The sequence below is a fragment of the Sarcophilus harrisii genome, chromosome 1, assembly GCF_902635505.1.
Source record: "Sarcophilus harrisii chromosome 1, mSarHar1.11, whole genome shotgun sequence".
Taxonomy (NCBI): Eukaryota; Metazoa; Chordata; class Mammalia; order Dasyuromorphia; family Dasyuridae; genus Sarcophilus; species Sarcophilus harrisii.
In genome coordinates, this window is record NC_045426.1 from 19532574 (window position 1) to 19553884 (window position 21311).

The 21311-nt window shown below is 41.3% G+C and overlaps 1 protein-coding gene across 1 annotated transcript in view; it reads right to left on the reverse strand.

Annotated features, from left to right (window-relative positions):
* The window catches only part of FAM107A (family with sequence similarity 107 member A), a 114443-nt gene extending 94058 nt beyond the window's left edge, over positions 1 to 20385 (reverse strand). Inside the window, exon 1 of the mRNA XM_031953403.1 lies at positions 19937 to 20385. Within this exon, the coding sequence (XP_031809263.1) occupies positions 19937 to 20101 (165 nt within the window). The 5' untranslated portion in view covers positions 20102 to 20385. The remainder of the gene's footprint in view (positions 1 to 19936) is intronic.
* Between the last annotated feature and the right edge of the window lie 926 nt (positions 20386 to 21311).

Here is a 21311-nt window from a genome sequence, read left to right on the forward strand (position 1 = left end):
CACTGAGGTGCCATTTAGTACATTAGGAAGTAACTTCATAAAGGCTCCCAAGGGACCTGCTCTGGCCAATAAGCCTCTAAGAGTTCTTCAATGATGGGCTGTCTATAGCAAATGGATGATGATAGAAACAAAGTAATAGGTCTCCTTGCATCCCGTTTTCATTTTCATGGGATGCTCGTGTTTTGTTAATGGGAATATGCCACGAAGAGCCAAGGGAATAGTGGTACAGATGAGGGGAGAACTCTGCTGTGTATACTGCAAGAACAAGGGTTATCCATGAACTGGTACAAATCAAAGGCCTAATTCTTTTAGAAAATGTGGAAATGAAACCTTTCATCATTGTGATGCAGAAGAAGATGGAGGGGAGAATAAATTATGATAGTTTCCAAATACAGATTAGTCTGATTTTTTAAAAGATATATTCTGGTACCTCTTCCTTTGAAAATATTTATCATCCAGAGCCATAACTATTAACATTAATATTAATATTTCCTTCTATAATGACCACTCTAAGCTATAATGGGGGCAAATAGCACAAAACACTTCAGTCATCCTCAATTTGGGTTGGGAGGGGATGTTGGAAGGGAAAGAACTCATTCTAGTACATCAACAACCAGTATTCTATTTTAGCTAATTATTCTTAAAAACTAGGTCATAGGGTCTGCTATTTTTACACTGATGATGTTGATGTCTACTAAGAACAGTACCATTCAAACTCAGTTTTTTGGTACCAAATCTCAGCTGTCCCAGTGTCGTTACCATTTTCTTCTCACCTTCCATGGACTTGGAATTGGAAAAATATTATTTTTTGGTTCCATAATGAAAATGAATATGAGAACAGAGAGAGACTTTGCTAGGCCTCCATTACATTATCTATTAAATCCAGGAGTTGGAATTGATCTATAATAGTCAAATCATTCTGGGATTTTAGAAAACATTTATACAAAAACAAAACAAACCAAAAACCCAAACAACAGAACAACTGAAATATACCCAGACCTGGGGCTGCTGAAGGACTCCCCCACCCCAACAGAGTTGATCCACAGGAGCAAACACCAACCAAAATAACTAAGCATGATTGGGGCAGGGGGTGAAGTTGGGAGGAATCGCCCAAAGGAAGCCCTTTTTGCTTGGAGATCTGTTTATTCTGGTGTTAAGAAAGAGTGGATGGGATCTTTCTGATATTTTTTGTCTTGGGGCCTCCGAATTTCCACTCCCTATTTAATAGTATTTTATTCTTCCAATTACATGTAAAGATACTTAGTAGTATTTTATTTTTTCCAATTACATGTAATGATAAAGTTGACTTTTATAAGATTTTGAATTCCAATTTTCCCCCCCTTTCACCCCCTCTCCAAGATGGCAAGCAATCTGATACAAGTTATACACGTGGAATCATACAAACATATTTCCACATTACTTGTGTCTTGAAAGAAGAATCAGAACAAAAAGGAAAAACCCCGAGAAAGAAAAGTAAAACTTGTGTGCTTCAATCTTCGTTCAATCTCCATAGTTCTTTCCCTGGATGCGAATAGCATTTTCCATCATGAGTCTTTTGCAATTGTCTTGGATCATTTTATTGCTGAGAAGAGCCAAGTCCATCAAAGTTGATCATCATACGATTTCGTTACTGTGTACAATGTTTTCCTGGTTGTGCTCACTCCACATCAGTTCATATAAGTCATTCCGGGTTTTTCTGAAATCCATAGGGGCCTCAAATTTAATCTGAAAATGTAGATTTTATTGCTTACTTTTTATTTTAGCCAAGTAAGAGACTGAGAGAAGACTCCAGGTGATTTTGGCCATTTTCCTTACATATTTGCAGTAGAGTTGGGAGTAAGTAGTGGAACTTTGGAGTTCATGAACCAGTTCCAACACTTTAGGAGAAGTGATGGGACATAGTGATTAGAGACAGTGCTAGCTTTAGAGCCCAGAAACCTGAGTTCAAGTTTCACTTCTGACACATAGTGGCCACGTGACTCTGGGAAAGCCATTGAACTTCTCTGTGCTCAAGGCATCTTGAAGACTCTCAGTCACAGAAGAGATGCCAACCTACATGAATAGAGGGAGTTGTTCCTCTAGGAGTTCCCAATGACATCATAGGTCCAATGACTAGAATTGTAATTTTTATGCTAAGCTGAAAGAAGCTCATTGTCCAGAACATACAGGGATGGTTTTACTATCCAGTTTCTTGGTCAGACCACATCTGAATTGCTAGGTTGGGTTCTGGATGCTACATTTTTAGGAAAGACAATGACAAACTACAACACTCCAGAGAACAGTGACCAGGTCATTGAGAACCCTCAAAACCATGTCATAAAAGAGAAGGAAATGAAGGAATTTAGCTTGGAGAATGGCAGTCCAAAGTGGTACAAGACTATTATTTTCATAACCGAAGAGCTGTCATGTGACAGAATAATTTCATTTAAACTAACTATAGAATGTATAGAATGCTTGAGACCCAGACACATACAGAAACTATATGAATATAAGCACAAAATACTCTTTTTATGGCAATAGAGACCTGAATATTTGGAGAAATACTTTTTGCTCATGGATAAGTCAAGGCATTATAATAAAAGTGGCAATGTTACCTAAATTAATTTTATTATTCAATGCTATGCCAACCAAATGCTTTATGACTTTATAGAGTTAGAAAAATTAGTGACAAAATTTATTTGGAGGAACAAAAGATGAAAAACCTCAAGGGAAATAATAGAAAATCTGGAAAGGAAGAAAGCCTCATTGTCAAGATTTCAAATTATACAGCAAATTATTTTTTAAATTATTTTATAACTGATTAAAAATAGAGAGGTCAATAAGGGGAACAGATTAGCTATACAACATAGAAAAGCAAATGAAACTTGTAGCCTAGTGTTTTTTTTTTTTGCGTCATGTTATTTTATTTGTATAGAAACTGTTAGACTTATGTCTTTTTTTTTTTTTTTTGTCACCCTAGGCAATACAGACAGTGGACATCTATTTACCTTTTACTATTTAGAATAAGACTGGTGGAAGAGTAAAGCTTCCCCTTCAGTTTCTTTTTTTTTTTTTCATAATTATAACTTTTTATTGCCAGAACTCATGCCTGGGTAGTTTTTTTACAACATTATCCCTTGCACTCACTTCGGTTCTGACTTTTCCCCTCCCTCCCTCCACCCCCTCCTCTAGATGGCAAGCAGTCCTATACATGTTAAATATTAGCCTAGTGTTTAATAACCCTGAAGCCACAGTTGCTGAAGTACTTGTTCAATTCAACAAAAAATACTGGGAAATATGGAAAACTATCTGACAGTTTAGGTTTAGATGAACATATCACACAATATACCTATCTGGATCCACGGATAAGTTCAAATGGATAAATAACTTAGATGTATAAGGCCACATTATAAACAAATTAAGGAGGAAGAAATTATTATTCAGATTTATGGAAAGGAAAGACAATAAGGGACAGAGAAGATCACAGTAAATAGAATGAATAATTTTTATAATGAGAAGTTAAAAAGGTTTCGCACAAACAAAACCAATGCACTATAATTAGAAAAGAAACAACTGGGGAAAATTGTGTTCGTAGTTTCTCTGATATCTCATTTCCAAGACATATAAGAAGCTGATTCAAAAAGGTAAGAATAAAAAAAACATTTTTCTTCAATCAATAAATGGACAAAGGATGTGAATACAAAGTTTCAAACTATCAATATCTATGTGAAAAAAGTTATCCAAATCACTGATAATTAGGATCATGTAAATTAGTGTAGTTCTGAGGTTCCATTTCATACCCATCATATTGACAAAGCTGACAAACGAGGGAAATGACAAATGCCGGAGGGACTGTGGGAAACAAGTACTGCACATTAATGAATTCTTGATGGATTTGTGAAGTGGTCCAGCCATTCTCAAAAGCAATTTAAAACCATGCCCCCCAAACTACTAAACTGTGAGTGCCTTTTAATCCAGAAGCACCACTAAGTCTATTTCCCAAAGCCATAAAAGAAAGAGGAAAAGTACTCAAATCTTAGAGCAACTCTTTTTGTTGTTCTAAGAGTTTCTATCAAGTAGGTATGGTAAATGGGATAATATTGTGCCATAAGATATGAATAAAAGGACAAGATCATACAGACTTGTATGAACTGATGCAGAATGAAATGAGTAGAATCAGGAGAACAATTTATACAACACCGGAAAAACAAACACCTTTGAAAAACTTAAGAAGTCTGACCAATATCACAACCAACCACAGTCCCACCTCCATGCCTTTGCCCATTTTGTTCCTCGGAAACTTCTTTTAACTGCTGAAATCCCTTCTTGTTTTCCATATCTACCATGAAGGGGCCACCTCTTCCTGGAAGTCTGTTCTTACATCTCAACTCCTTTCTTTTCCTCCTCCCTCCAGAGAAAGTGATCACACTTTTCAAACAGCTCATTAATAACATTTTGCCTGGGCCCATCTTCTTTGCTTCCAGCAGACTTTCTCACTCTTTTTCTCCATCATTATGTGTAAATGTCTTTCCCTTTCCCTTCATACATTATAATTCTTTTGAGAGTGAAATCTGTATCCATACATTTCTGCCATGTCAAGTACATAGAATAGTGCCTTGAACCCAAAAGGTGCCTATTGAATGAATTGATGAATGAATGAATGAAATAAGAGGGTTCAATTCCAGGGGGGTTGATCAGGGAAGGAGGAGATAACATTTAAATTGAGAATATTCATGGGAGGGTAAAATAATCTGTTCAGCAAGAACAGATTATTTTGTGGTTTACATCTCTTTTACAAAAATTCTCAACTCAAAACCAATGCCCAATCTCTTAGCTTACTCACACAGCTAGAACTTCTGCGCTAGAAATATTCCCTGTTCACACCAACACAAATCCTAATAGAACCAGCATCTTCTCCAAGAAGACAGAGAAGAATGGTGGCTAGCTAGGGGTGGCTGACCTCCTTAAAAGAATTTCAGATTTATTGGGTAGATACAAGGGTGTCTGTTCACGACTAGCTGGCAGGGTGGCTGAGTGAGAGCAGGGCAGTCTTTCCAATTCATTTCCATATGCACCATTTAACTTGGGGCTTGCTGAAATGGAAAATGTGCAGAACTAGGCAAGATTAGAATTTTCAAATCAAGCTCATTCATCATCAGAAAACATAATTGTTTTGGGATCAAGGATGGCCCAGCCAGCTGTATAGAGCTTAGGGTCTTAAAAAACTTATTATGAGTTTCAAGTCATTTATCAAATTTAGTGATTTCACCAATAAAACAACCTGCTTTTTTTGGTTTCCTTATCAGGGCAATCTGGTTTTTTTTTCATGGAATTAAATAAGAAGAATGAGTATTTTTATAGCAATATAAAAGAATCCAGGCAATTTAGTAAGGTGAGTACAGTGCTGGGTTTGGAGTTGGTAAGAGCAGTCTGATGCTGTGTGAGCAAGGGTTAAGTTACTTAACTCCTATGGGCCTCAGTTTCCTTTTATGTAAAATGATATTGGCTTAGAAGGCTGTAAAGTCCCTTCCAGCTCTGAATTTGTGGCACTGCCTTGTCTCCAAAAGCATGAGTTGGAATTTGTATTGGTGGAGGGAATTCACACATGAGGAGTTCCACTATGCGCTCAATATCACAGATACTCTTTCCATTCATATATTAGAATGGTCAGAAAATAGAAAATAGAAAAAAATTGGGATTCTGAGCCTGAAGAAACCATCTGAGCTATCAGGAAAAACAAGGGGTTTGGAATTGAAGGATCTGGGTTCAAATTTCACCTCTGCCATTTGCTCCCTATATACAGCAAATAAGAGGACTGGAATAAACACTTTCCATAGGTCTCTTCCATCTTTTTTTTTTTTTTCTGGTTCTTTTTATTTTATTTTATTTTTTAAATAGCTTTTTATTTACAAGTTATATGCATGGGTAATTTTACAGCATTGACAATTGCCAAACCTTTTGTTCCAATTTTTCCCCGGTCTCTTACATCTTTAAATATGTCTTTGTAGAGCCTTCTTTCTTTCTTTCTTTCTTTCTTTCTTTCTTTCTTTCTTTCTTTCTTTCTTTCTTTCTTTCTTTTTTCCTTCCTTCCTTCCTTCCTTCCTTCCTTCCTTCCTTCCTTCCTTCCTTCCTTCCTTCCCTCCTTCCTCTCTTCCATTCTCTCTCCTTCCCTCTCTTTCTTCTTTCTGTCCCTCCTTCCTTCCTTTCTTCTCATTTTTTCTCTCTCTCTCCTCCTCCTCTTCTCCTTCCTTTCCCGCCCTTCCTTCCTTGATTTCTCCTATCTTTTCTTCCAATATTTTTAAAGCCATCACATATTTAGGAGTTCTGTAGGCTAACATTTATCTGAGCTATCTAAAACATGATTCTGACTGAAGACAGGAGGATGGACTTCAAGACTACAAAGATTATCCCAACTCTCTATTCCCTTTGGAATTTTCCTCACTTGGATGGCAGCCACGTTCCCAGGACAGATATTGGAACTTGTAATCTTGTTCTTCACTTGAGAGGGACATCAAAAATTTAGTGAGCTATTGCCTGGGGACCGTCTGAAGTTTAGCAAGGCTGTTTATGGCATCTTCAGCCACTGTGGACCCGCTTGAAAACTTCTGTTAGTGCTCAAGATCTGTGGGAAGCGGCAAATCCCCTTCAGCTGAAGGATGCTCTTTGATCTCACTGAAGTCTGGTTCTAAAGATTAAACAGATTTGCTTAGTGATAAAAAGCTTGTACGATCCCGGCATCTGAGAGTTGGAAGGGACCTCAAGGCCAACTTGTTCAACACATACCTGAGCTGCAATCATTACACAGCATCACCAACAGTAGTCATTGCTAGCTTTCACATAGATCTTTGGGGCTTTTGAAGCACTTACATATTATTTCAAATGATCCTCAAGACAACCTTGTGAACTACATCCTCTTAGTACCTCTACTTTATTGATAAAGGAAACTGAAGCTCAGATAAGTTAAAGACATAGCTAGCAAGTGTCTGAGGAAAGATCTGCCCTCAGGTCTCCCCAAAATTGCATCTTTTATAATTTCCATCCCCTTGCTACCAGCTCTGTTCTCTTGGGGCAAGGAAAACAAGTCTAATCGAACTTCCATTTGATAACCCTTCAAATACTGGTAGACAATTCTTACGTCTCCCCGTCCCACTTTCAGGCTTTTCCTCTCCAGACTAAAAACCCTCAGTTTCTTTCTTTCTTTCTTTCTTTCTTTTTTTTTAAACATATCCTTGTGTGGTTTGATCTCCAGTTCCTTTGGCATCTTCTCTAAGTGGCTGATAGTTTTTTTACTGATCCTTGGGAGGGAACCCAGAACATGGTTTGAGCCTAGCTGACAGTGAGTTGGTCATGGAAGAAAAATAAATATTGCATACATTATGCTGGTCCCCCACAAATCTCTCGTTCTTCATACTTTCAGATTCAGAACTGTTATTTAAGGCAAGACTAAAATCTCTGCTATATTAAAGATGGACTTTCCCATATTTTCAAGGAGTAATCAACTATTTAAATGTTCTTTCTTATACAAGACACTCCCTTTCCCATCTATCATTGAACCCTGTGCTTAAAATGCACTCCCGTCTTGCTTCTATTTCTTAAGCATCTCTAATTGCCTTCAATGCTCAGAGAAGACACCATCTCCTGTATACATAAAGCTATTTCTGACTTCTAACATGAATTTGTCTTTATTTCCTACCTATTTGTGGATGCATAGAGGGATATGGGTTGTTTTCCCTCATAAAATGGAAAATCCATGAGGGTAAAGATATAGATTTTTGGTTTTATTTCCTCAGTGTTTGACATAGCATCTGGCACAAGTAGATGTTTACTAAATGCTTGTTGATGGATGGATTGAGTCTAGATCTTCCAAAATTAGACAGTTTTCTTTACAGTGTTACAAAACTGCCCCTTTGCCACCTTGTTCATCCCATGTTCTCACTCATTCTTTCCTCACTCCTACTAGATCTTCTCAATAGGGAACATTAAAAGCCTCTAATTATAGCTCATTCTTCTGACATTCTCATGGGGCGTGTGAGGCTGGCCAGGGAGAGGAGTAGTCACTTGTTGGCCAGACATTCCCACCCATCATCCCTGTTGAGCTCACATACAATGGACATAGATCAAACAGAGCTTCATTCTTTATTTCTATTGGTTTTAGACCTATCTATCAGATAGACCTATCTATCTATCCATCTATATATCTATATATCCATCTAGCTATTTTTCTATCCATCCATCCATTTATCTATCTATCTATCCATCCAACTGTCTGTCTATGTATCTGTCTATTTATCCATCCATTTATCTATCTATCCATCCCTCTATCTATCTGTCTGTCTGTCTGTCTCTCTCTGTTCATCCATCTGCCTATCTATCTATCCATCTTTCTTTCTTTCTTTCTTTCTTTCTTTCTTTCTTTCTTTCTTTCTTTCTTTCTTTCTTTCTTTTTTTCTTTCTGTCTCTCTCTCTGTCCATCCATCTATGTATGTCTATTTATCCATCCATCCATCTATCTATCTACTTTCCTATAAAAATATGTAGGAAGAAATCATAGACTCTGCCCTCACATAGCTTCTGAGCTAGCCTTTCTTACAACTGAGCATGAGCACATCTGTCCCCTGCTCAGAATACTTCAAGGACTCCCCACAGCCCACAGAAAAAAATCCAGAAACATTGAAATTCTGTGAATTGGTCAAGAATTGCAGCAGTACAAATAGAAAGAACAAATAGAAGATCTGAACTGAATGGTATATAATTATTTTAATAATAGCAATTAACATTTATCAAGCATTTTAAGGTTATATAAGATGATTAATGTACTTTATCTCATTTTATCCCCTCAGAATTAGGTGCTATCATAATCCCAATTTTACAGATTAGTAAACTGAGACAGAGAGATTCTGTGATTTGTCCAGGGTCACAGATAGAAAGTGTCTGGAGCAGGATTTGAATTCATAGCTTCTTGACCTGAGAGGTCCATCACTCTCTTCCCTGCACCTCTTCACTGCCTCAAGTTTGTTTCTTGAAAAAGAGAAATGAGCATGTACCCATTTTCCTTCTTTGTGGGGTAAGGAACATGGCACCAACTGACTGGCTTCATTGATGTAATGACTTGGATTTACTGAACTTAAAAAAAAAATAATCTTTTTATCCTTCATTATAAAGCATGGCTGCCTAGGTAGGAGAGAGGGCAGAATATACTGGGAAATGAAGGTGACATAAAAACAAAAGACATTAGATTCTCTTTTGCCTGACATTGAAGGTCTTTTTTTTTTAATAACTTTTTATTGACAGAGACATTGAAGGTCTTGCCCATTCTTGCCTCAATGGATCTTTCTTGCTTTATTTGATACTTTCCCCTTTATGTATTTTGTGTTCTGGTTCATCTGAAATATTAAATCACTCCTTCCATTCAATACTCCATTGCCTACTTTCCTGTTTTCATATTGACTTATTCCCTGAGCCTGGAATGCACTGTGTCCTCATCTCTGACCACTAGATTCCTTAAGCTTCCCTTACCTCTCAATTTAGTCGCCCCTTCTTCCATGAAGTCTCCCTTGATTGAACTAGATAAAGGCATTCTCTTTCTCCTGAAACGTTCCTAGATTGTTCTGTCTGTGCCTCTCTTTTGCCTCCCTTAAGCCCTACCTTGTCATAGATCTAGCTGTATATAAGTTCTGTAAGCTTCTTAAGGACATGAACTTTATCCCTTGTAAAGGCCCAATCCAATGCTATATAGTGTGTGTGTGTGTGTGTGGAGGGGGAGCAGGTGGTTACCACTTGTTTCTTGATTTGAATCAAATCTTATAGAAATTAGTTCCAAGCAATGGGGGTGTCATCCTGGCACTGGTGCAATGCTCCCTCTATGTTCTCAGAAGCCTTAGACATGACAGCAAAAATCTACCGTCTTGATGTGTTTGGGAATTCTAGAAGTGCCTGCAGTGAATGTAAAAGGGAGTCTTGGATTCTAGAAAGACTTAATGGATAATGGACACGAATTGATGGATGAATGGGCTCCTTCCACTGGAGATGGCTGGATAAATCGCAGCACATGAGCGCAACAGAATATCGTGCAAAAAGAAGTGATCAGCATGAGAAATTCGTAGAAACTTCGGAAAACCTCTATGAACTGATGCCGAATGGAGTGAGCAGAACTAGGAGACATTATACACTAGGGTCATGATAACATAAATGGAAAGAACACAAGAAGAATGGCTGGAAGAAAATTGGCTCTGGAACCAGAGGTCCTGGACTCAAAACCTAATCTCACTTAAGTGAGTTTGAGCAAATCACTTAACCTCCAAAGGCCTCAGTCTCCTCATTTGTGGAATGGAAGGTTGGACCAGACTCCTTCTAGCTCTAGGTAATGAGTTAATAAATTGTAATGAGCAGCCTTGGTTCTGGAGGTCAGGTAACGAAGTCTCCCTCTTGTAAGTAGAGAGATGAGAGAGTGAGGGGCAGAAGGCTGTACGTGGTGTCAGGTGAGGTCATTGGATGGCCTGTTTTTTGGCTTGTTTGTTTTTCCTTATTATGAGGCAGGGTTCGCTGCCAGTGTGCTGGAGATGAGGCGCTATTCCTATGTCTGGAAATGATGATGCTGTAAAAACCGATGGCATCGATGGAGCTTATTATAGAAAAACAAACGGATGGTCCATTAGCATCATTAAGATCAAATCAATGCTCGGCCTGGATGGAGACAGGCCATTTGCTCAGTTGTTTGTCCCTAGACGTCACAAAGAAATCAGTTTATGTTGCTGATTTTGGAAAGAACAGACGTCCAAAGGAGAAATTGAATTAAAGTCAAGGACACGGGCTATTCCCCTCTGCCCTTTTAACTAGGCAAGATAATGTTCTTCCAGGATGGATAAATCCTTAGGAAGCTGGAGTCCGAAGACCTGGCTTGTGGCTATTGTTGTTCGGTTACTCTTCCTGACTTTTCCTGACCCTGTTTGGGATTTTCTTGGCAAAGATATTAGAATGATTTGCTATTTCCTTCTCCAGTTAATTTTGCAAATGAGGAAACTGAGGCACACAGGGTAAAGTGACCAGCCCAGGGTCATATAGCTAGGAAGTGTCTGAAGCCTCATTTGAACTCACAAGAATGAGTGTGCCTGACTTTGGCTCCAGCTTTGTCATGATCTTCTCTCCTTGCTCTGCTTAGCAGAATAATACCAGGAAAGTCACATAACCTCTGACTGTGCATCTTCGTTTGGATCTGGGTGTGAGCTGGAAGGACCCTCAGACATCATGTCATCCAACTTTCCCATTTTGCCAAGAAGGAAGGCGGAATCAAGTTTCCATGATTTTTCTCGAGGTTCTACCGCATCGAGTAGCAGACTTGCAATTTGGAATGCAAGCCCTGGAGCTCCAGATCTGGTCTTCCTAAAGCACTAGTCTGATGATGTCACTCCCCTACTCAACAAGTTACAGTGGCTCTCTAGTACCTCTAGGATCCACTACAAAGTTCTCTCCTCAATATTTAAAACCTCCGTAGTCTGGCTGCCATTACCATTCTGTACAGGCTCTCCCAAGAGTCTTAGTGCTTAAGGAAAGTAAAGCTGAAAACTCTCACCCAAATTCTGGCTATTCTAACCAAATCGGCTTCTCTCTTTTTCTTACTTGTTCAGTTATTTCCTAACTCCTGGCTGTCCCCCATGACTGGGAGATTCCTTCTCCTTCTTTCCTCCAAAACTCAACTGAAATTCTGTGTTCCAAATCTTTATGCCTTCCCCCTTGGCCCCAGTTGATAGTGTGTCCACCCCAGCTCCAATTCCCCTGAATTTGTTATATGTCTGCTTATTGAACGTAAGTTTCTTGAGAGCGAATGTTTCTTTTGTCTCACACACAGTAGGTGCTTATTATAATGCTTGTTGATTGCTTATTCTGTCCCACTGCAGCCTCTGATTTTTTTTTTAATAGCATGCAGTTCCATATTTTTTTTTTTATTTCGTCAGTGTGGGAAAGCTGTGTATAGGGGAGTTCCCAGTTTAATCTATTATTTAGTAGACACATCCTAAAGAATCATCTGGGATTTCAAGGAGCATATTAACTTGCTCAGGATCATTCAGCCATTGTGTGTTAGAAAGAAGATTTGAATCCCAGTCTTCCTGCCTCTATTCCCAGCTTTCTATCCATTGCAGCCATATATAATACTGCATCCATGCTAATATGTGAAATTGGTAAAAATTGTGAAACTGGTAAAATATTTGAAATTGGTAAAATGCTGGATGTGAGGGTGATCTGGCTGCGACATCTGTCACCCCATTGATCACCAGGGTTGAAATTGATAAAATTGTGAAATTGATAAAACTGTTAAATTGATAAAAATTGTGGAATTGGTGAAAATTGTGAAACCGATAAAATTGGGGAATTGGTAACAATTGTGAAACTGGTTAAATTGTGAAATTGGTCAAATTATGAAATTGGTCAAAATTATGAAACTGGTCAAAAAGATGAAATTGATAAAACTGTGAAATTGATAAAAACTGTGGAATTGGTGAAAATTGTGAAACCAATAAAACTGGGAAATTGGTAACAATTGTGAAACTGGTCAGATTGTTAAATTGGTCAAAATTATGAAACTGGTCAAAAAGATGAAATTGATAAAACTGCGAAATTGATAAAAACTGTGGAATTGGTGAAAATTGTGAAACCAATAAAATTGGGGAATTGGTAACCATTATGAAACTGGTCAAAAAGATGAAATTGATAAAACTGTGAAATTGATAAAAACTGTGGAATTGGTGAAAATTGTGAAACCAATAAAATTGGGGAATTGGTAACCATTATGAAACTGGTCAAATTGTGAAATTGGTTAAAATTATGAAACTGGTCAAAAAGATGAAATTGATAAAACTGCTATTGATAAAAATTGTGAAATTGGTCAAATTGTGAAATTGATTGACATCTGCTTAGCACTTTGAGCTTCACAAACATTCTCATTTGCTCTTCATGATCTCTATTCTAGAGCAGTTGGGAAGTTACTGAGGAGGAGAAAGTGATTTGCCCAGGATGACACAGCCAGTCAGTGACTAAGAGTCTAGGTCCTCTATGCTCATGTATCTCCCAGGGATGGGCTTTGGAAAGCATAAACCAGGAAATCCGAGGGAAGCATTCTCATGAGTGGTAGGCTGTTTCAAGATCTGGGTGGTTCCCTCTCCCTTCCTAAGAAGTCACAGAGTCTCTTAAATCTGCCCTTTAGAAAATGGTGCAGGGAGTCCCTGCCTACGACTTGCAGAATCCTGAGCTTTGCACATACATAGTCTGGCATTCCATAAACGCAGGCAATGGGCCATTGTTCCCAGTTGGGTGTCTCAGCAGTAGTGTCTCGTGAGTCTGGGGATTGGGAAGGATAAGTGGTTTCCAGACTGTTAATAGATTAGAAAGAAGAAAGGCACGCGGAATGTCTGATGGGGGAGAGTGTCCCTGGCTAGTCATATTTCCTGGCAAAAAGCTTGCTGCCAGTAACTTGGTCTGGGTTTCCTTCATCATCTGCCCCACCCCACTCTAGCTGCCACTTCTCCAGCTGCTCGTTCTTTCCCCCCTCTGTTTTTATCCTCTCTCAATCAGTCTGTCATTTCTCTTTGAGAATGGATCTCACATTAGGGGACATGGGAAATAGCTGGAGAGATGCCTGTCTCTGTGACGGGGCTGCTTCAAGAGAATGTGGGAGAAGTGGAGCATTCAGCTTGGGGGAAGCAGAAAAAGTCCATAGGGTTTTTATCTAAGCAACAGCTCATTTCTATAAGCTCTTTAGAGTTTAGGATAATAGATGAAACTAGAGTTAGAATGCACCTTCAAGGTTATCTCTTCAACCTACTTAGTTTACAGATAAGGAAACTGAGGACAAATGAAGGAAGTGACTTATGTAAAGTGTCACATAGCAAATGCACCTAACTCTGACCCAGATTCTCAGCTCTTCCCACCAGCATCTCAAAGCATCCCTTTGCACTTCACTTCCCTGTACAAAGTCTTTTCCTCAAGGTAACTCTTGGAGGTATATATCAGAAGAGCTAGTCTTGCCCCCATTATACAGATAAGGAGGCTAAGGCACAGTAGAATTGAGTTACCAGAGATCCTTTCAGACCACAGGCAGAGTGTTCCTTACACATGTTGCCTTTCAAAGGGAAACATTTTCTTTTTTTGTCTCCCCCTCCCACTCAGCAGGAAATGCTTGGAGAGTTGGTTGCTTTGATTTCTAATTGGGTGACCACCCGGATCCCAGTTAGAGAAATAATGTGGTAGATGGAGACAATGCTTTGGAGCCAGAAGGTCTGAATTTGAGTCTTTGCTCTGTTCTGGAATTGCTGATAAATCATTTAACCTCTTATTTTCCTTATCTGTAAAATGGGCGTGATAATATTTGCACTAAGCACCTTCATGGGGCTGTTTTATATTTTTTCTAACATATGTACTTAGCTTAAGTATTTTATACATATTAGCTCATCTGATCCCCAGAACAATTCTGCATTTTACGGATAAGGAAATTAAGACTGAGAGATATTAATGATTTACTCAGAGCTTCATTCCTAATAAATGAAAGGAGTGTGCTGTTGGAGACAGAGCAATGGACATGAATTCTAAGACTTAGAGGAAGCCCTGAGTTCCAATCTTGCCTCTGATACTTGAGAGCTGTGTAATCTTGGTCAAATCACGTAACCTGTTCATGTCTCAGTTTCGTCAAATATAAAATGAAAGGATTGGTTTAGATGGCCTCTAAGATCCCTTCTCACTCTCGATCTGTTTATAGCTTCTGAGTATCTGAGGCAACATTCAAATCCAGGACTTTCTGACTATAGGTATTTGATCCCATCAGTTATCTTGAGTAATTATCATATGTTGTAAAGAATCATGATTCTGAGTAAATGTCAGTGCTTTCCAGATTTAGCTTTTGATATTAGCCCTTGCACAATGCTAAGTTTCTTCCCAGATGTTATAATTACCTCCTAAGAAATGCTTTCACTCCTCCAGTCTGCTTAACCCAGATCCTTTCTCCTCTAAGATTATCTGTCAGGGCACCCAGGAAGACCCCGAGAAGCCGAGGGATTTTCCCCAGATGCTTCCAGAGTCATTCCAAAGAAAGGACAGAGGTAAACTGTCCCTTGGGACACTTCCATGGGAAGTCAATAGGAGGGGAAGGGAAGACTATTGGCTTTCTTGGCTCAGAAAAAAGAAAAGAAAAGAATCACAGATTTGGGGGAAATCAAAGCTTTCTCTTCTTGCTACGAAACTTTATTTCCAACTCACTCAACCCATTAGCAACATTCATTCTTCCCTCCAATCGAGCAATGTCCCTCAGGAGCCAACATCTCAATATCTGTATCACCCTCACAGACAATATCCCAGCATCCCTACTTCCCTCACAGCCAACATCCCAACATCCCTACCCCCTTCAGAGCCAACATCTCAACATCCTCACCTTGGAGTCAACATCTTTACTCTTTAGCTAATTCTTATTGAATCAAAGGAACCCTTCCAGTGAGAGTGAATCCCATCATCTGGGCCAATTCAGGAAGCAGGATGGGAGAGAAAAGAGCTTTGAGACTGGTAGAGAAGAGCCCCGGGCTCCCAGTCTGGCTCTGCCATTTCACTTTTAGGCTCCTGGGGTCTTAGGAAGTCACCTCACTTTCTGAGTTCCAGGTCTCTTTAAGACTCTCCTATTTGCTAGGTGGGAAGATTTCCCACAGCCAGGAAATTTCCTCCAAGAGATGCTGTGAGTTCCCAGCAAGATGCAGTGAGATGCAAATCCTTCTGAAAGGATTCTCTTCAAAGGGAGATGTGATTTATTGGAAGGAGCGGTCCTGGATCTGGCAGGATTCCGAAGCATGGCCAGGACAAGCTGTTCTGACTTTGAACTTGGGTTTTGGATGGCTTCTCTCCATCTCCTTTGCTCCTTACTGCCTGGTACAAGACCCTCCAGGATGTGGCTGCAGCCTTTCTCTCCAGCCTTATCTTACATTACCCCCTTCCCCACAGAAGTTTCCTTCCCAGTCTTTTTAGTTTCCTTTTAGGCTCAGCTCACATGCTTTCTGGATTTCTCTCTTCTCAACTGACCAAGCCTTCACTCCTCTGTCTCCATGCTGTGACCATTAGGCTCCTTGGGGGCAGAAAGCCCTTCTTCATTGGATATCCCCTCCAAACTGCCTTGTATTCAATGTATACATTATACATACACCTTAATAGTACAAATTATCTTGTTTATCAGAATTGAAGCTTCTTGAGGGCAGAGACTGCCTCACTTTCGTCTCGGTTTCCCACGTCTCCTTACTCAGTATTTTCTGAATTTGAGTTGAAATGCCTGCAGATGGGTTGGAGATGGTCTAGTGGTTTCCCTACGCGAACAGGGATGCAGATGGTGCTTGGGATGAAAAAGGAGACTTGGGGTCAATGGCGGGGGGAGCCGTGAAAGAAGATCATAGGTTCTTAGTTTTAGAGATGGAAGGAAGCTTGGAGATTACCTAGTGGATTTCACAATTTTTTTTTTTTTTACAGATAAGGAAACTGAGACATAGAGAAGTTAGGTCACCTTCCCAAGATCACACAGCCACTACCCCAGCCAGATACCGAGAGGAGACTAATTGTGTCTCTCATTTCATTCACTTGAAGCTGTCTTGAGAGTCTGGCTTGGGTCTCCTGGGTGCCCTCATTTATTTTCCACAAGCCTGAATCCTTCAGGGAGACAGAGCCCAAGAGTCTGACTTAAAAGGCTGAAAGTGTTCCCTGCGTGGGAGGGGGAAGTTTCTCCTCCCCACAGGAGGCCCTTTCACCCTTGAGCTGAAAAGGAAGCTGGAGGATGGGATGGCATGCCGGCCGGGGTCCCAGGAATTCCATTCTCTGGGCCAGCGTGGCTGGCTCCTTGTTCCATTCTCAGCAGGAAACAGGAGGGACGGTGCCAGCAGCCCCAGGAGCCGGTAAGCTGGTGATCAGGGTTTAAGGAAGGAGCTGGCCTGAGGATTTCAGCCATAATCCCAAGTGTCTGCATTATCCCTGCCCCCTTCCCTTGCCTCTTTAGCCCCAGGACTGGCTCTCTGCTTGGATCCTTCAGCCTCCAGCACCTCAGGGGACAACCAACAGTGATTCCTTAAAGTTAACTGCCCTTGACCTGCAGTCAAGGTGAGAGTCTGGCCCTTCTGAGCAAACCCATGGAGCTCGTGGGCTAGAGCAACAGAAGGCTGGACCTGGAGGGGACCATCTGGTCCAGCTGCTTCACTTTCCAGAAGAGCAAAGTTTGTACCAGAAAAGGGTAAGTGACAGTCAGAAGTGTCAGAGCAGGGACCAGAGGAAGCTGGATAAAGAGCTCTGAACTTGGATGTCTCCAACATTACTAGTTTTTTGGTGACCCTGAACAAATTACTTAATCTCTCCCAGTCTTAGTTTCTTTATCTATAAAATGGGAATAATAATAGCATCCACTTCATAGGAGTGTCATGAGGAGCTAATGAGTTAGCCTATATAAAGAAATTATAAACCTTAAAGATTATATATTTGCTAACTATCACTTTCACAGTCATCATGGTCATCATCATCATCATCACCACCATAATCATCATCATCATCATCATCATCATCAATAATAATGATAAACTAGATAAAAAAAAAACTTCTCATTCACTGTTTTTTTCCATTGTGAGTGCCTTCCCTCTGAGATTATCCCCATTTACTGTAAATGTATATATGTCTGTTTGTCTGTATCCATCTATCTATCTAGCCATCTTTCCATCCATCCATTTGTCTATTCATCTGTCCATTCACCATCCACCTATCCATCCATCTCTCTCTCTGTCTGTCTCTCTCTATGTCTCTCTGTCTCTCTCTCTCTCTCCATCCATATGTCCATATATCTATTCACCAACCCACCCATCTATTCATCCAAATCTCTTTCCATTTGTCTAATTGGCACAATAAACAGGCTATTGGGCATGATGACAGAAAGACCTGAGCCTCAGACACTTACTAGCTGTGTGATCTTAGACAAGTCACTTAACCTCTATTTGCTGTAAAATGGGGTTAACAACACAATCCACTTTGCAGGATTGTTGTGAGGATCAAATGAGAAAGTACTTAGAACTGTATCTGGCACACAGTAGGTGTGCTAAATAAATTTTTACTCTCTTGTCCATCTCTATAGATAGATAATTTACATGCTTATACATACAGAATTGTTTGCATTTTGTCTTTCCCGTTAGGATGCGATCTCACAGATGGGGAAACTGAGGCATATAGAAGAAAGCGAGGGAGAGGAGGGGATAACATTTATATGGCGCCTACTAAATACCAGGCTCTATGATAATTACTTTTCACTGATATCTCATTTGGTCCTCACAACAATCCCAGGAATTAGATGCTATTAATCTCCCCATTTACAGTTGAGGAAACTGAGGCAAACAGAGGTATGATGAGAGTCACACTGTTAGTAGGTAGGTGTCTGAGGCCAAATTTGAACTCACATCTTTCTTTAAGTGTAGCCCCTGAAACAGCACACCATGTTGCTTCCCTCTACCCTATCAAAAGAAGCTGCCTGACATCTGCTTTGAATGCCAAGAACAAAGCAACTCCCAATAATAGCAAACATTTGTATGACACTTACTATATTCCAGGCACTGTGCTGAGCACTTATTGCTCCTCCCAACAATCCTGAGAGAGGTACTATAATTATCCTCAATTTACTGATATGGAAACTGAGGCAGAGACTAAGGGACTTTTGCAAGTCACAGCTGGTAAGTGGCTGAGGCTGGATTTGAATTCAGATCTTCTTGGCTCCCAGACCCAGCACTCCCAATGTGTCACCTTCCTTTGCTTCCCGAGTCCCCAGCTAATTCATGGCAAGGTGTTTCTGACAGCATCAGCCCCACAGTGGTTTCCTTATCAACTCCAGACAATCTGGAGAAAGTTCAGGATGGGTCCAAAAGAGGAAATTGCCGATCCTGGACAGCCTCCCAATGCTGCCCATGGCTCCATAGTATCAATTGCCTCCAGCATTCTCCCAGGTCAGGGCTAACTGAAAAGTGCCTAGGATAATAATGAGCATTTGTGTAGTGCTAGAAAGCTTTATGAATCACTTTGCATATGATCTTTACAACAATGCTCTGAGGTAGGGCTTAATATCATCCCCATTTTACAGATGAGACTAAGGCAGAAAGAGGCCAAGTGACTTTCACTGAAAAATACAACTAATGAGTATCTGAGCTGGAATTAGAATTCAAAACTTCTTGATTATAAATCTAACACAATCTACTATACAAAACAGCAAAGAGGGGGGAAAGAAACCTGGATCTCTTACACAATATTTACAAAAGCACATAATTACAATAATACAACAATTACAATTTATATAGGATTTGAAGGTTTGCGCCATGGATAGGTTATCTTATTAGATGTCTCAACATTGCAAGTTTTATGGTGACCCTGACCAAATTACTTAATCTCTCCCAGCCTTAGTTTCTTTATCTGTAAAAAGGGAATAATAATAGCATCTACTTCATATTAGGGTCCACATTTTACAGATGTGGAAACTGAGACTCAGGGAAAGTTACAAGCTGATAAATGTCTGAGTAGGAATTTGAATCTCCCTAACTCTGCATCCTCAGTGCTGGTGTCCCTCCTGCTGGGGAGACCAGAAAGTCTATTCCAATGTGTCTCTGATCCACCCCCACCCCCAATCAAACCCCTCCAGATTTGGAGGGAACAGTCATCCCAAGACCAAAGGAGTCCTTTGTGTGTTCCAAGGATTCAGAGACCCTCTGCTTCCATCCCCCCCACTTTGTAAAGGAGAAAGCTGGTCAAGAGCTGAGAAATGACTCTGCCAGAATCACAGATTCTGCTCTGGGATGGTTTCAATCACTCAGTCAGGTGGTAGGGGAGTGGGGAGATGAGAGGGAGCGGGCAATGAGAGGGAGCAGGTAGATGAGACAGAGTGGGGAGATGAGAGGGAACGGGCGATGAGAGGGAGCAGGCTGCCTACCTTTTTCCCATGAGTTGCTCCCATGGCATGGGGGCCGGCCCACACGAGCACCGGCGTACCCCCCAGGCTTCTCCTTCTGCTCCTGTGGGAGGAAGGGGGCTCCGGCCGGGGCCTCTTGCTGGAGGCAGCTGGGGTCCACTGGAGCCTTCGAGGCGGAGGCTGCATCCACGGTCCCGGGGCACGGGCTGGCTGCTAGCCCTGACCTCCCGCAGCCGGGCTTTCACAGGCGAGCAGCAGGAACTTTTCCTCGGGTTGAGCTGACCACTGAACACACGCTCTGTCTCCCTCTCCCCTGGTCCGCCTCCAATGGGGCTCAGCCTCGGCTCAGCCCAGACACAGCTTTCAGAGATGCTCTAACCTTTAAGCCCATCTCCCGGCTGCGAAGGGACTTAGGATAATTGCTCTTGACAAAGCGGGACGCCAGAGGAGGCTGGGCCAGCCCCGGGAGAAATCCCACAAGCCGCCTCGGACCCTGAGCCGATTTCTGGCCTCTGGAATGTCTTGGCTCAGGCCCAACACAGCATTCCTGCCTGGGAGGAGGCGGGGGACTGTTAGCACTTGGTCTATTGAGGTTATTTCTCTGGTCCTAGAGAGGCCCAGGATGAGCACCCGAGGGAAAACAAGTCAGCCGGGAGCCAGAAAGCTCAGGCTTTTGGCTGGTGACCTCAGAGACTGGGCAGCCGACAGACTTCTGGGCAGCCTTGTCACTGCCCAACAGACACCGTCCTGAACAATGAGGTTACATAACATGCTGCTTGTGGCGGGGCTCCCACGGGGGACCAGCCTGCCTGGGAGGAGATGGGCAGGAGAAGGAGGGGGAGAAGAGGAGGGGGGAGAAAGAGGAGGAAGAAGAGGAGGAGAAGGAAGGAACAGGAGGAGGAGGAAGACAAAGAGGAAGGGGGAGAGGAGGAGGGGGAGAAAGAGGAAGAGAAAGAAAGAAGAGGAGGGAAGAGGAGGAAGAGGGGGAGAAGAGTAGGGAGGAGAAAGGAGGAAGAAGAGGAGGAAAGGAAGGGGGGAACAGGAGGAGGAGGAGAAAGAGAAAGAGGAGGGAGGAAGAGGAGGAGGAAGAAGAGGAGAAAAAGGAAAGGGGGAACAGGAGGAGAAGGAGAAAGAAGAGAAAGAGGAGGGGGGAAGAGGAGGAAGAAGAGAAAGAGGAGGGGGGAAGAGGAGGAAGAAGAAGAGGAACAGGAGGAGGAGAAGTAAGGGAGGAACAGGAGGAGGAGAAAGAAAAAGAGGAGGAGGGAGAGAAAGAGAAGGAGAAAGAAAGAGGAGGAAGGAAGAGGAGGAAGAGGGGGGTGAAAAGTAGGGGGGAGAAAGGAGGAAGAAGAGGAGGAAAAGGAAGGGGGGAACAGGAGGAGGAGGAGGAAGAGAAAGA